Source organism: Phymastichus coffea, unplaced genomic scaffold (genome assembly GCF_024137745.1).
Source record: "Phymastichus coffea isolate CEN01 unplaced genomic scaffold, Cenicafe_Pcof_1.1 PCOF00060, whole genome shotgun sequence".
NCBI lineage: Eukaryota > Metazoa > Arthropoda > Insecta > Hymenoptera > Eulophidae > Phymastichus > Phymastichus coffea.
This window is the reverse complement of record NW_026706871.1, coordinates 395,621-411,660: the sequence shown is the minus strand read 5'-3', so window position 1 is coordinate 411,660 and position 16,040 is coordinate 395,621. Positions and strand designations below refer to the sequence as shown.

The window sequence follows — 16,040 nt, the reverse complement described above, 5'->3', positions numbered from 1 at the left end:
TAGTAAAATGTGCTGTTAGTCAGAGTGAACTATTTTGTCAATTGAATAATAAAGTAAAACATCGTACCTTTATATGCTATAGACAAACCAATTAGTTCCTAAGAAGACTAACAATAGATATATAATACATTGTCTTACAAATGTTATATTACGATATATCTTACGATATATTCGTATTCGATTTAAAATTTATGTTATCCATAATAAATCTAAATATAGTCACAAAATTAATAATAACAATAAGACAGTTTATATTTTCTTGAATTCAAACTATAAGATTATTAAAAAAACGTTTAAAATAATATAACATATGTACGGTACTCTAGTAAATTAGTTTTATCATAAAATTGGATAAGGAAGTCACTATGAATTAAAAAAAAAGTCCACCTATCAAAAATGGCTATATATAAAGAGTTTTTGCTCTGGTATTAATAATAAAGAAGATATACAGCTAAATTTAGCGATCCTATTGCCGCAGAATTTATTGAACTGATTGATACGTTCGCGGGACATAAAAGTGTACTTTACTTACACGATGTTTTACTTGATTATTCAGCTGACAAAATGGTTTGCTCCAACTATCGGCACACTTTGCTACAATTGAATTGGAATTGTAATTTTATCATAGTTGAATCCGTACTTGATCGGTGGAGATATTACGGAAAGAAAACAACTTTTGATGTATCATTAACATAATATTTAACGTCTTTAGAAACTTTATTGTAAAAAAACTAAATGAAACAGAATGAAAAACAGTGTGTAAGTAACTTTATATTCACTACGGATAATATCTTTATTCGATTTTCAATCTTGGGTTTTTTTATTTATTAGTAAATTTCTGAAGAGGTTAACGGATTGGTTGACGAAACATTAGTAATAAGGAAATGTCTGATTTTGTACAAGGTCTTGGAGGCTCATTCAGTTACTAGTCTAGTATTTTGGTGAAGTGATAATATAGAAAAATTTTTTATTTGCGCTTACGATTGTTATTGAAAATTACTCTACAAGACTAATGGAACAAAAATAGTTTCGTTTGCGTGAAGGCATGGTATATCATAACTATTACTAATTTATTTAAGGTTGAAAAGTTCGACTGTCTTACGATAACTTAGGAAATATTGTTATGACTACACGACAAGCAATGAAAAATAAAACAGGGATTATCCAAAACTAACGTAGGTACTTTTGTTAATGAAAGTAATGAAAAGATCCTGTTCTCAGAAATGTCGTTTCAAAAGAGACGATCACAATTTAAAAGCATACGTGATAATCAGTACATGTTGATTAGCCTTTGGAACCCTTCCGATCGAAAACTAAGCGTTAGAAGTTTAACAAAGAATTTTTCAAACAAGTGTTGTCGTGTTCGTTGGCAAGCTGACAAAAAATCAAAAAAAAGTGTGTTTGCATCACAGAGTGTATATACGGTTTGGCGCTCATCCAAAAAAGAAGCCTGATCTAGACGTCGTCTTCGCCGCTCGCGCACGACGTCCATTCCCCTAATTTTTTTTCGGTTTCCATGGGCAGTAGTGGTTGCTCGTTGCGCGATATATTCTGATGCAAATTGGGGTCAGTAGTGTACGTGTGGTGCACTCGCGCAAGAATTGAAATAACATTAATCTACAGTGGCAGCCGAGCGAGCGCCGGCTGTCCCTTCCGATTATACACGCAGAGAGAAAGACTAACCTTTTCTTTGCACCACTTTCCTGACAGCGTCGCGAATTGCACGCTCTCTGTCTCTCTCTCTCTCTCTCTCTCTCTCTCTTGGCTCTCTCGGTTTTTGCACGGAGATAAAAGGGACGAATCAAAGCCGGACGCGCATTTCTCACACGGCCGACTCATTGTGCACATATAGCCCCGCTGCTCGCAGGTCCGTCTTTTTCATTATTCTTCTTCTCTTTTTCCGACGGTGTCGCGTTTACGTGCGCCTCCTTTCTGATTGGGACAGTTTAATGTCTCGCTGTGACGCCGATGCTAATTCCGAAGTAGGGACGCGGCGCGCGATTCATGTCACTACTATCTTTTTTTTTTTTCTTTTCGGTTTTTACGAGAGATTTCCGATGGACGCGCGTCAGTTTGGCGCATCTTATTTGTTTTGCACCGGACGCGCATCGAGAGCACACCTCAAAGGGTTGACGTTTGTCAGTCTTGTCTTTGAAGGCAGTTGACGCGGTGTCAAGTAGTAACGGGTTACACTGCCAGAGTACGTTTTGATTAGATTTTGGTTACTGTTTTTCCTCTGCAGTGCCATATCCTCTTACAGAATAAACATATGAAGCATTGGCCAGTCGTGCAGGCAAGTGCGACTTGTTATCTGTTATGACCAGAAATTTTATGTAACTTAGGTTGGCCTTTTGAGATTTACTCGTTTTTCATGGTCGATTGTTTTGGTGCGTCATTTACGTGCAGAATAGTTATGTGCTTCATTTGCATATTTTGGCTCGCTGCCCATAAAAACTTAATTTCAGATATATGTTTTTTTATTTTTGTCAAAAAAAAAATCGTTTAGAAAACAAGTAACAAAATCTTAGTACGAAGATTCAAGAAATGAAATCCAGTAAGACTGAATATCTGCACACACCATTCCTTATCCTCTTCGCACTTGACCTACCTATATTTTTGATTTTCATGACCAATTGACCTGAAAAGGAATTTGAGCAATTGAGGGGTGCGTCTGTCCTACGCAGTAATTCCACCAATATCGCCGGTATATTGTTTCAATCTAATTAGACCAGACTTGACTTATGGCTTTCAATTAATTATTTTTTCTGTTCTCATTGTCGATTAACTATTAACTAGTATTAGAAATATATTATGGTGTAAAATATCATGAGATTTACTAACGTTTCGGCCAAAAAAGAATCCATATTTATATATTCTCTTTTGAAGTTTAACGATTCTTAATTTATACACATTCTCCTTAACTATCATTGTTAGATAAGATTTTGATGGGTTTCTTATCAATGAAAGTTATTCATAACATTGAAAAATTCAAATTGAATCTCTATATTGAACCATCTATTTTGACAGTAGCACACACTTTTACAACTTCTTAGTAGCGGAACATCTAGTAATAAAGAAAATAGTCTTTGATTATCGGTAAATCATGTCAAACGCCTTTTTTGAGCTACCTTTCACATTCAGTAAAAGTCATCACTTATAATTAACGTCCAACAGCCGCGTGCACGGCTGCTCGGAAACCTAGAAAACATCAATTCAGCTGTCGAGAAATCGAGATGCGAGCTCGGAACCGCTTATTTAGAACGCGCTCCATATCTAGCCGTGTCTTTTTACAGCCGAATTTACATCCTCAATTAGTCACTCCTACGGACTTGGTTTTTTTTCTTCGGCCAGCGGCGTGAGCAGAATGAAAAAGAAAAAAAAAAACACACACACCAGCGAAAGGTAATGGGCGTCGCCTCATTTGCCATTTACCAGATGCACCACGACAGATTGCGAGTCGGTCCATTGTTCATCAACGCTAGAGACATTTCCGCTCGAGCGCGATTTTAATCCGACGCGCGAAAGACGCGGTACCAGAATCGACCAAAACAGAAAAAAAAGAGAGCCACAGAAGTCGCCTGTTTTGCTGCTTCGTCGTCGGTTTTTTGGCCTTGTACGCGTTTCACAAAATGAAGACTAGGCTTCTTGTTCCATTATGTCGTGAGAGATTTGTAGGCCGAATAGTAATATAAGGGTCCTGGCTGTTTGTAATCTCATTTCTTGTCTTCAATAGATATTCAAATGACATCCATGTCGATTTCAGGTCTATATTCTGACTCGATCTTTCATTTATAATTTTGTTTGGAAATTCACTGTAAAAAACGCCTTTACATGACCGACAATTAGATAAGAATAAAAATACGTTTGAAAAAAGGTAGCGTCGCGTGATATTTTGGTTGATCTCCGAAAACCGTTCGTTAGCTTTTAATCTTTTGACGGTGTCACACAAGATGACGAGGATAAAAATAAGTAGCGGGCATAATAAAACCAAACAATAACGAAATCCTCAAGTGAGAATCAGTCAAAAGTACGAAGGCATAGGAGAAAAAAGCCACAATCGCGAGCGTTTAACGGCCGTGCGTTCGCGTTTTACAGTCCTTACATCCATACTTTCAGCGCGCATTATATAAGCGTCACCATTGAAAGTTCCCTGTGCCCAAGCCACTCGAACTTTTACTTCGAATCAACGGTCATTAAAGCTTGTTTTCTTCCACGAATATTCATGAGGTCGAGCACTCTTCGTTGATCTTCGATCGATGCCGTGCACGCGCGCGCATTGTTTTCGCGCGAAAGGGGTGAACTGTTTTTTGTTGTTCGCAGGGGTCGCACACACGCGAGCCTCCATTTTTTTCTTGTTCTCTCTTTCTCCCAGCTCTGATTTCGCGCGTTTTTTTTTTTTTTTTTTTTTTTTTCGATTTCGAGTTTTATTGTCATAACAATGCCTGCGGTACGAACGGCTTGAGTGGATAACCGTTGGTTCGCTTTATTGACTTCCTGGCAAAGATTGACTTACGTTTGGTGTCGCTGTTTTGGAAAAATAGTTGACTGTACGAATGTACGATTTCTCAAGCCTTTGGAGGAATCTGATATTTTTTTGCTACGGTTTTCTAAATATTGAACGTGCGGATTGCTTTCTCACAAACTTTGTATTTTTGGCGTGTAACCGAAAATCCAGTCGAACGGAATTCACACACTATTGACAACTTGGGAGCTGAAATATTTTCCCGCGGAATTCCCATTCGACGTGTATTGGAATAATTTTGTTTTAAAATTTCGAGGCTGGCTTACGAACTGACAGTCGAGTAATTTTTTACAAGCTAATTAAACGTTTTACCTTTATAACTTTTTAACTAGATGTTATAGGAAAAGTCAAATAGATAATTTGCATTTCTTTGTTATTATTGGCTAATACCGTTTCTTGATCGCCTCGATGGAAGAATTACATCTAAAAATGAATGTTACAAAGTGATTTGTTATTTTACAAGGAATCTGTTATATTTTGAAAATTGTAAATCTTTAGATGAAAATCAAAGGTATCGCAATTTATCGTATAAAAATTTTGTAATGGCAAAGAATTTTATTGACTGAACCACTGTTATTCAAATTTTAATAAAGTTTCAATAATCGTTGCATAAGGTATCCATTTATTTTTGACCGAGTAAAATACCCAATTGTCCTTTTTATTTTAAATATGCAAATTTTCGAAAAGTTAAAAATTATTTATAAGAACGGAAGATATAACACGTTAACTAAAATATTTCGAGTGATACGGCTTCGCAGCGCGTGGCAATGAGGTCACCTACTTGCTATCCATACAGGTGTAATCAACTCCCGTAGTAATTTGGCCATATCCTTACCTCCTGTCATTTATTTCGTATTAGCCAAAGTCTAACGAGATTCTTATTGAACAAAGAATCATATAATCTCCTTAATTTTATTTGGATAAAGATAGCAGCTTGGTATCTTGAATTGCCGTATTTTTCATTTTTCGATTTTTGAAATGCAGTACACTATTTGTAAAATAGCGGATCATTTCTTATATCAACCATTTCTGTAGCTTTTTAATTTTTTTCGATGATCAGAGGTTGTATCGGCATTTTATGTCAAAGTAATATCATCTCCAAATCTTATATTATCGAGACGATAAAAAACAGTCTTGTTTATTATTAATGAACGGCAAAAAGTAACTGATTAGAAGTTTCGTATTATAGCGTTTTAAACATTCAATTTATTGCAAGCTACAGTTGAGATTTATGTTCAAGGAGTTAAAATACACACAAAAAAAAACTCGGCTATGCCCAATAAAATTAAAAAGCCCACTCTGACCTTATACTGGCACTCCGACTAGCAGACGAGTGAAAGGCAAAAGTGCGCAGTGGAAAAATAGGGGAGAGAACGTGAGCGAGGGATGGGCGGGCGAACGAGTCCTCGATCGGAGATTACCCCCTAATCTTAACCGCGATTTGGATTTGGAATTTCCTTGCTCTCCAAAGTCACTTGGTGCCGAGCATCCAGGTAGTCGCTCGATCCTCTAAGCGATTACTTTACGCTCGTACTACTTCTTATCATTATTCAACAAACATTGTTAATATTTTTGATCCTTAAATACTTATTAATTTTTTCGTAAAGCTTATTGAAAAACACATCGAGCGTGAATCACAATGAAATAAACTTAAAAACAGGATATTATTGGTAATCTCAACATTTTTTAATGGCTGCATATAAAATATATAAAATCAGTCCGATTTTCAAGGTTCAAAAAACGTTTATCTTCGTTGATTGTATGTATGCTGTAAAGCGCAACCAATTCTGAAAATGTTGAAAAGATAAGATTTATTTTAACTTACACGAATATTTTTACGTTATTCAAAAGAGCATACTGTTTATATAATTAGTTAATTTTTCTTGGTTTTATTGCAAATTTTTTAATCTTAGTGTTTTTGATTTATATATTAAGATACTCGAAGTTTGTTTGTTATCGAATAAATATAAATTAAAAAAAACACACATCACTTACATATCTCCAATAAAATAGACCAGCAGAGCAACTGATAGACTTTTCAATGTCTTAAGAAAATATCACACATTGATATGATGCAATGATCTCGATTGTTTTGGATAAGTTACGCGTGTAATGTGATTTATCAAAATATGACGCAATAAAATATACAGATGAATCTTTCCCGATACAGCCGTAATGCCTGGATGACAGACAATGTATTCGAAGAGATGTTTCTCGAACATTGATAAAACATTTACGTCCAATTTGCAGTACGCATTCTAATAATCACGAGTCTGGAAGTGTTCTACAATTATCACGTAAATAATTACTTATCTATTTTAAGATAAAATAATTCTACTAATCCATTATTTTCTCCCTGTATATTATCCGATAGTTCGTAAGACTATACCTGATTCGTGTAATAATAAAACGTAATAAATTGAAACTCCGCCCGTTTCGTTCCAGAATCTACAATGAGTTTGAGATTATTTTATAATCTCTGTTCTGCACCATCAAGGGCCGTGTATATTTTCTTAAAAATTAACAACATACCTTTTGAGGGAAAAGTCATGGACCTGAGGAAAGGCGAACAATATCTACCAGAATTTCAGGACATTAATCCAATGAAAGAAGTTCCAGTTATTCATGACAACGGATTCAATCTCGCCGAGAGGTAAGTATACCCGCTGAATTACAATTGTTCTTGAAATTAATATTAGATTGGTTTTAGTGGGGCAATATTGCGTTATTTATGCGTCAAATTTGATGTGCACGACCATTGGTATCCGCACGAGCTGCGAGCTCGAGCCAAAGTCGATGAGTTCCTGCACTGGAATCATGGAATGGGAAAAGGGAATAGGACATATTTATACGATCGAAAGGTAACTATATTAAAACATCACGGCAAAGCTGGTATTTTACGCATTTTAAGAAAATCAAGTTTTCGAATCGTTTCTACAATTCCTGATTTTTCTTAATTAATTTGAGAGGTCAAGCTTCTATCAAAACCTGTAAATTTCACAATCCATGTATAATCAGTTAAATTATTTTAAGTAAAAATTGGTAAAGTCTAGCTGAATCGGTTGACTCATCTGAAAGTTTGATGATAAAATAATTTGTAATTTGAAAATATAAGAGGTTAGAGAGTTCCAGAACCTTTAAAATCACGATGCATCGAATAAATCATGTAAACGTCTGAGTGTATCCATTACCAAATAATTGTTATAAAATTATCCGACAGTGCTAATTGGTCAACTCAGAATTATACAGATATATTAACTTTAAACTCCAATATATCAGCCATACATCACTTGAGGAAAAAGTAGAATATTCAATTTAAAACTGTCTAAATATTTGTAATTTTAGCCCAATATCAATTATTAAAGGTAATTTTCTGGTCTTATGTATTCGTTGGAAACTTAAACTTAAATATCTTAAAATCCCGAAAAAACACGTTGAGAAGTACTGCCGCCACTGATATAGTGATATTAATTAATAAGAAAAATTAATAACGGTAAGATGGCCTATTTTATGTACGTTATAGTATCTGTATCCAAGGTTAAGAGGAGAGCCGTCCATGCCGGAGAGTGCATATCACGACGAATTATTGAGGAAGTACCTCAGTCATATTGACAAGATATGGCTGCGCGACAAACCATTTGTTACTGGTCATCAAATCACAATTGCTGATATTGTTGCTGCATGTTACGCGGAACATCTTGGTGAGAGCGTATTTTTAAGGCGCATTTCATACTTCAACTTTGAAAATTATCTTATTAGCATTTGTCTTACCACTTGAACAGCTTACAATTTTTTCAAATTGCTTGCAGACTATCTCGGATACGCCGAAGAAAATCAGCAACGACTTTCTGCATGGCTGGACCGTGTCTCTTGTAAAACTGATCCTCACTATCAGCAAGCGCATGCACTCGTTGATAAGTTCAGATCTCAACTTACTAAACTGAAGAAAAACATGTCTAATCATTCTCATCCGGGTACTCAATCATTATGCAATTGAGTTACTTTATTTTTACGTACCTTTTCTATCCTGGTAATTTTAGTCTTGATATGCCTTCACTTGCCATCCAAGTCAGTTTACTCTTCTTCGTATGACCACAGTGTTTCATATTTTTTATATTTAAATTTATGATAATCTTGAATATTAGTATCACAATAAAAAATCGTCGGTTGTCTAATTTTTTATTACTACTAATCGTATGTAATATTGATTTTTTTCCATGATAAAAAATGTATTCATCTTAAATATATTGTTAGAAAATAACTACTTAAAAATATTACTAAATGTAAATAATATTGGTGGGATTTTGATTTTAGGGCACTTGCTGTACAATACAATGTATTTTCTTACACAGGTTAGTTATTAATTTGCATATTTTACATGTATAAGTAATAATTATTTATTTTCTGTATAAGTAATAATTATTTATTTAAAAATATTAAATAATACTGAAAAAACTATGTTTTCACAATCTTCTTTCATCAGCCCTGCAAAACATTACTTTAAATATTATATTATGTAACGTTTCGAATAAATGTAGCTTATTTAGTACGACAATTTTGCGGGAATGTTGTAGTATAGAATACCGAAAGTGCTTAAAGAAAAATGACTATCAATCTACTTTAATCATACGTTTAAAATCAAAAGAGGCAACCTGTCAAACATCCACTTTAGCAGCGAGAGAGCGAGATAAAGAGAAAGAGAGAACTCCCAGCAAGAAAGCTATCAGATCGAAAATCAATCATTGTCCACAAGAGAAGAAATGGTACTGTATTTATTGCATTAGCATTGTATATACGAGTTTTGCGTACAATATTAAGAAACTGACTATACTTCTTGATAGCGCATTCTTTTTTACGTAAATATTAAAAGAATACGCGTAATTTCCGATCAAAAGAATCAGTAGAAAAAAATTTTGTAGCTAATTTCGTTTTAGGTTAATATCGGCTTCTACTTAATTTTTGAATAATGTTTCTGTTGTTTGTTAACACAAAATTCTCTCTTGTAGGGTTCTAAAATTTTTATTGAGAATTCCGCTTTAAAGAAAGAATATTTGAAGACCCATCTGACTTAGTGTAAATCTGTCCAGAAATGAAAAAATATGAAATATCAAATATGTATAAACATTTTCCTATTGATTGTTTTGATCTCAAATTCTATGTACGTAATGTCTAACATCTATAGAATAATTATATAATTACTTTTTCTTGAAAAACGAAATTTTACAATATACTTGTTATCAGAAATTTGATTAAAAAATATTTTTTACAAATAATTCCAGTTAATATGTTTGATACGAGATTAAGATAAAAAATTAAGCAAATAAAGCGAATCACAAGCAAAAGTATACATATTATAGATTGTCCTGAATTTTGTCATTGAAGTTTCATAGATAAATGACTAAGATTGAACAATTTAAAAATAATTCAACTTACATTATCCCCGCGCTTCTTGTATATTCAAGCATGGAAAAGAACGCGTGACGCTTATACCAGATTGATAAAAATGATAATTGATAATTGATAATGAGTGATAAGTGATAATTGAGTATATTGGCAATCTTTTACAACGAATATGTTAATCAATCTATATCTAAGACATCCAATATAAGATGGACATGTATGACGTAAGGAGTCTATTGGTACATAACGTCATTGGAATATTTACATCGTGCAATAATAGGATACTTGAGTTACAAGTTTGTGTTGTATGTAATGTCGAACTTCAATCAATTGAGTGTTAATTTAAGCCAGGTAGATATATATCTGATTCTATATCTAAAAACAAAACCATTTTTAAGCTATAATATGGTTATCAAGGTAATTTAGAAACAAAAATAACTTTAAGAAATTTTACATGTTAATTGTATATTAATTTTGTTAAAAGTATATCTACAATTATTATACATACTTGCATTTTCTAAGAATATTTTCTTGTATTGATCATAAAAATCTTTAAAAAAAAATTATTTATGTATAGTATACGAGGTAAGGCGTTCAAAATCTTAAATATGTACATATAACGGTTAGAAGGCAGAGTTGAAACAAACAAAAAATGTTACAATGACATAAGGATTGAAGCAACTCAAAGAATAGTACTGAGATTTCTCTTATTCATATTATGTAATAATACCTTCTAGATGATGATGATATGTCTGACGTAATTATAGCGTCTTAATATTATCAACTTATTTGAGTTAACATAAGTACCAGTCCTAGCTAAGTGGTTTATGATGAATGCAGTATTGAAGTCAATACATTAGAAACTGTTTGAGGTAACGAGTACTTAAAAATTATAATAGATTATAGTTTAAAATATCCTGATTATATTACATTGTCAATAAATCCAAATATCTAGTTTCATGTTTTATAAATTACACAAGTCAACAAAATTTAAAAATAGAAAAAAACCTAGAAAAATGACAATATATTTCCATGGTATATTTGATTTTTGAAGCGCTAAATCTGAATCTGGCTTTAGAGTTGATCCTAAGGTTCTCGAGATATCCTAACCTAAAAGTGTGAAAATTAAGATATTTCTTATGTTCGCGATTATGTAATATCGTAAATAAATTTTTTTTTCCAAAAACAAGTAAAGTAATAACAAAGCAGTTTTCTTACCCGTCGAGATATCAATATTTGAAGCTAAGTACTCCCCTGTAATCTGTGACCACATAACCTTAGATCCTTGAATTCTAATTCCCTTAACCTACAATCCTTGTAACCTGTGACCATATACTACAGACCTTTGAACCCCAGACACCTGTAAACTGTAATTTTAATATTGCGAGACTATTAAAATACTTAACATCAGTTAATGATATCTCGATGAAAAAAAAAAGATATCTCCAATTCAAAAAATGGGGTTTAAAGGGCAAGAGTGCTGCTTTGTGATGATTTTTCTGCGGTTTTCGGAAAAAAATATATTCTCAGTGTTACATAACCTCAAACATAGTGAATAAGAGTAATTGTTAGCTATGTACTTTTAGGTTAGGATATCTCGAGATACTTAGGCGATGGATGAATTCTGAAGTCAGATTCGGATTCAGCACATCAAATACCTTCATAAATATACTATCGCGTTTCTAAGTGTTTTTGGATATCGGTATCAATTAAAATTCATACAAACCTAAAGTTTGTTATTGAAAACTTTGAATAATTACAGTATATAACTATAAAAAAGGGTTAAAGAAGTGGATAAGCGGTAGCTATTAAAATTTCAATAAGAAGTTATTTAGTTTTTTGTATAAAAGTAATTAACATAACTAATTATAATTAAGCTGTGCTGTTTTCCTATACATTATAATCAGTTTTAAGTATTTTTAGTTCATTATATTATCGATAGAGATAAGAACATCATAGATAAAAGTAAATGTGGAAGCTTGTCTTCAAAATTTTGTGGCTGATAATTGCCTGACACGTTAGTTAGCTTTATTAACCGTATAGAAGCACAATTCAATGTTTACAATTCTGACACTTTGTGTTTATGATTATATTGAATATATTAAATAAGTGTCGCCCTTTTACTAAATAATTTATTACTTCAGTCGAACGTACAATTATGAGTTTCATCATAGAAAACAATATTTTAAGAGGTACTATGGAGCCAGTTGACAGTGATCGTAAATTAGGAACAATCATTCTAGATGCTTTCGATAAAAATCCTGATCACGTGGCTCAAGTATGTAAAAATATATGCACTATTCGCTAATTCATAAAAACTAAGCGATAAATCCTTACTTACAGATTGACGCCAAAACTGGTGAACAAACCAGTAATGGAAAAATGAAAGAATGTAGTATCCGTTGTGCTTTGTGGTTAAAAAAGTTAGGAATCGGTCCTCAAGATATCATCGTCACTTGTACTCATAATCACTTGGATTCTTATGTCCCTTTTATTGCCACAATTTTTATAGATGCCATTTTTAATGGTTGGAACTATAACATAACATTGGGTAAGGTTAGGTAATGCACGCATTACCAAACTTTATAAAATAATGATACTCCTGACTAAACTAAATAATGCAACTTAAAAAATACAATCATCATCTCGAAATCAAAGTACTTGATATTTAGATGGCGCGCGATGCTACATGAAGCAATTTTTGCCGAAGGTGATATTTACATGTGAGAAAGTAGCTGAATTGCTTCGAGAAGCTTCACGACTAGAAAAATTGATTGTGGAAATTGTAGTGATCGGTAAACATTCAAGCTTACCAACCTTAATAGACATCATAAATAGTCAGGCTGAAGAAGAAATTGCTAATTTTATCCCTGTTAATCTGAAGAACCCAGAAGAAGTAGCATTTATATTCTTTTCATCGGGTAGTACGGACCGCCAAAAAGGAATTATGAAATCTAACAAATCATTATTATCCACTTTACTAACTCTACCCAGTTTTACCTCTACGGTAACACAAAAATTCTTATGGTACACAACGCTCGATTGGGCAAGTTGTATTATATTTATATTACAAACTATTTTAATGGAGCAAACTAGAATCATCCCCACTCATTGTGTCGTTGAAAATCTCTTTCAAACCATCGAAAAGTATAAGGTATAACGTTGAAAATTCATTAATATCTAAAACCAAATGAAAATACGATAGACAAAAACATTAATATAATTATTTCTAATAAGATTAACAGAGTATTTTTACCGCCTAATTTCATCCCATACGTAGCTAAGTCGAATCTTACACAAAAGTATGATCTGAAAAGCTTGCATTTTGTCATTATTGGTGGTATCAAGTACAGTAGGGATATTCTTGAAGATCTAAAACAGAATATCCCCAGTGCATTTTTTTATTATTTTTACGGTATTTAATTTTATTATTGCTAAAGTAGAATAATGCATTATATTCTATAAAATTCTTTGTAATTTTAATAGGATCTACTGAGCTGGGAATCGTTTTTAATGCAACACCTGCATGTAAACGTATCGAGTCAGTTGGAATTATTACTAATAATGTTAAAGCAAAATTCGTTGATTTAACAACCGGTGCAAATCTTGGACCGAATCAGCCAGGCGAAATCTGCGTGAAATCGCCAGCTAAAATGATTGGGTATTATAACAATCTTGAAACTACTAAACAGGCTTTTGACGAATACGGTAAAAATAGGTTTAAAGAAAGTTATAATGTTTTAACTATGAAATAAGTTAGTCAAGTAAACTTTTCACATTACGTAGGATGGTATCATACCGGAGACATAGGATATTACGACGAGACTGGTGAAGTATTTATAGTTGACCGAATCAATGCAATGATCGAATACAGAAACCATCAGATTTCACCTGTAGAGATTGAGGAAACTTTGTTGTCGCATCCTGATATACAAGAGGCCATTGTTGTAGCACTTCCACATGAAATCGATGGCAATTGGCCCGCAGCTTTTTGTAAAAAGGCGCCAAACAGTAATGTAAGTAATTCATAGTATTATATCAAAATGGTTTTGCCAAAATAAATATCAAATACACGAACATAAAATAATTCCACTTATTCTAGCTAATTTCTCATTCCGTATTGTTGATGTGAAATATTAATTTGCCATCATAAAAGAAAATTTATATAATGACATTTATTATATTATCACAATAAAGTATTCTTTATTAACAATCTAAACTATAAACTATTTTAGGTAACTAAAGAGGATCTTATGAAGCTTACGTCCATTCTGGAAGATTACAAGAAATTACGAGGGGGTATTCATTTTATTGATAACTTTCTATATACGACATGTGGAAAAATTGCAAGGAACGAAATGAAACTTTTGGCTATAAAACTAGTATCAAAGGAAAGTGAATAATAATTTTCTGAAATAGCATCTATAGAAATTTATAATAACTATAAATCTGTCTGAAATAATTTGTGTAACCAATAATTTTATTTTTAAAGTGAAAAACAAATTCTATAATATCTTCGCAATAGTTTCGCACATCATATGTGAATGTATCCAATGCAATGATCGAATACAGAAACCATCAGATTTCATGTTTTTTTTTTGATTGTGTAATATAAAAAATAAATCTATCATTAGAATTAATAAAATAAACAATATAGCTTAAAAATATTCTATATTGATTATTTGATAACTGCATGCCATGAGCTAAGGCAGAGCGCGAATTGTTATGAAGTATCGTCTCGCAGCATTGGATATCCGGTGCCGTCGATGTCTTTGATGGCTGCCGTCTCTTCGCAAAACAACAACGATAAGGCCACAGGATGATCTTAAATGGTAAACGGGCGGAGGGAGACAAGAGAGGCAACAAAGACAATGACAAGACCCCGATGACTACCGGACAAGGAGAGCATTTGCGTCTGGTCTCTCATCGAGTCATGTCACTCTGATTGATATTCAATAATTTGCGCAGCCTTTCATTCCCGACGCTTTGTCAATTTTATTTGACAACCCCCCACCCCGACAGTAGTTTCAAAGTTTTTCTAACTGTATAAACAAATATCTATCGAATTTTTCAGGTGATGTATGGAGGACCGTGAGTCTGTACATATAAAAATATTATAAGTTAATTAAAACTAACGCTACGTTTTGGCATGATGAATCAAGAATTTCGTAATGATACTGTGAGATTCAAGATGGGATGATTGCTCGAAGCAAATGACATCCTTTTATAGCTTGTATGTACGATATATCAGATTTTCTTGCGCTAATTAATTGCTGGTATAAAAATTACGTATTTTATATTATCTATTGAATTCCTTTCCCATTAATCCCATAAAACATTATCTTGACTTTAGCAGATATTGTTTCGTGTGGAAACACCTTATTGGTGCGACAACATTGAATGCTTTAGCCATACAATTTACCTAACTAAAAAATATGTCGAGAAAAATGACCATCTATTGACTGTAACAACGCGTTCGAAATGAAAAAAAAAACCGGCAACGTGCCAAACATCCATTTAGCAGAGAAAGAGGGAGAGAGAGAAGTCTCGAAAAGAAAGCTATCAGATCGAATATCAATCATTGCCCGCAAGAAGAAATGACATTGCATTGATAAAGGCTCATTGATTGCATTAGCATCGCATATATACGAGTCTCGCGTGCAATTAATAAACTGACTATACGTTTCAAGGGCGCGTGCGTCTATACACATACGCGCGCGCGCACACTTATACAAGCCGCCAGTAAATCACGGATTAACAGGCAGCTTCATAGTGGCTGGAGCTTTGCATTCAGCACTTGTAGTCCCCATTGAAGCGAGAGACTGGACGGCGACGTAGGGAGTTTAACGCCGCTCGCGCTCGCTCGGGATGAGCAATGCATCAAACGACCACACGCATACGAGCACGCAAAGCAGTGTACTGCTGTTTTGTATACGCGACAGAGGGTTCGCGCTCGTACATAACGGTTTGTTCAAGATTTTACGCTATAAGGATGATTATATTGCCCATCGCAAAGGCAAAGACGTTTGAAATTAATTTGAAGGGAAGAGTTTCCGTACGTGTATGTGTACGCGGCAAAAGATTGATTTGCGACTTCGCTCTTTTTTTTGTTTGTTTT

The 16,040-nt window shown here is 33.5% G+C and overlaps 2 protein-coding genes across 2 annotated transcripts; both read left to right on the top strand.

The window, feature by feature from the left end:
- Positions 1–6,975: 6,975 nt before the first annotated feature.
- Positions 6,976–8,519, top strand: LOC131666699 (glutathione S-transferase theta-3-like). The gene is made up of 4 exons (XM_058939558.1): positions 6,976–7,175; positions 7,233–7,383; positions 8,046–8,223; positions 8,332–8,519. Exons 1-4 carry the CDS (start codon positions 6,976–6,978, stop codon positions 8,517–8,519), a joined length of 717 nt encoding a protein of 238 aa, XP_058795541.1.
- Positions 8,520–12,119: 3,600 nt separating this feature from the next.
- Positions 12,120–14,325, top strand: LOC131666698 (uncharacterized). The gene is made up of 7 exons (XM_058939557.1): positions 12,120–12,200; positions 12,266–12,473; positions 12,595–13,076; positions 13,160–13,337; positions 13,409–13,630; positions 13,709–13,938; positions 14,158–14,325. The coding sequence occupies exons 1-7, from the start codon at positions 12,120–12,122 to the stop codon at positions 14,323–14,325; spliced, it is 1,569 nt and encodes a 522-aa protein (XP_058795540.1).
- The last annotated feature ends 1,715 nt before the right edge of the window (positions 14,326–16,040 follow it).

Coding starts and splice junctions, on each gene's coding strand:
- LOC131666699 (XM_058939558.1), top strand. CDS start 6,976: ATGAGTTTGAGATTATTTTATAATCTCTGTTCTGCACCATCAAGGGCC. Junction 7,176..7,232: donor GGATTCAATCTCGCCGAGAG/GTAAGTATACCC, acceptor GATTGGTTTTAG/TGGGGCAATATTGCGTTATT. Junction 7,384..8,045: donor CATATTTATACGATCGAAAG/GTAACTATATTA, acceptor TGTACGTTATAG/TATCTGTATCCAAGGTTAAG.
- LOC131666698 (XM_058939557.1), top strand. CDS start 12,120: ATGGAGCCAGTTGACAGTGATCGTAAATTAGGAACAATCATTCTAGAT. Junction 12,201..12,265: donor ATCCTGATCACGTGGCTCAA/GTATGTAAAAAT, acceptor CCTTACTTACAG/ATTGACGCCAAAACTGGTGA. Junction 13,631..13,708: donor ACAGGCTTTTGACGAATACG/GTAAAAATAGGT, acceptor CACATTACGTAG/GATGGTATCATACCGGAGAC.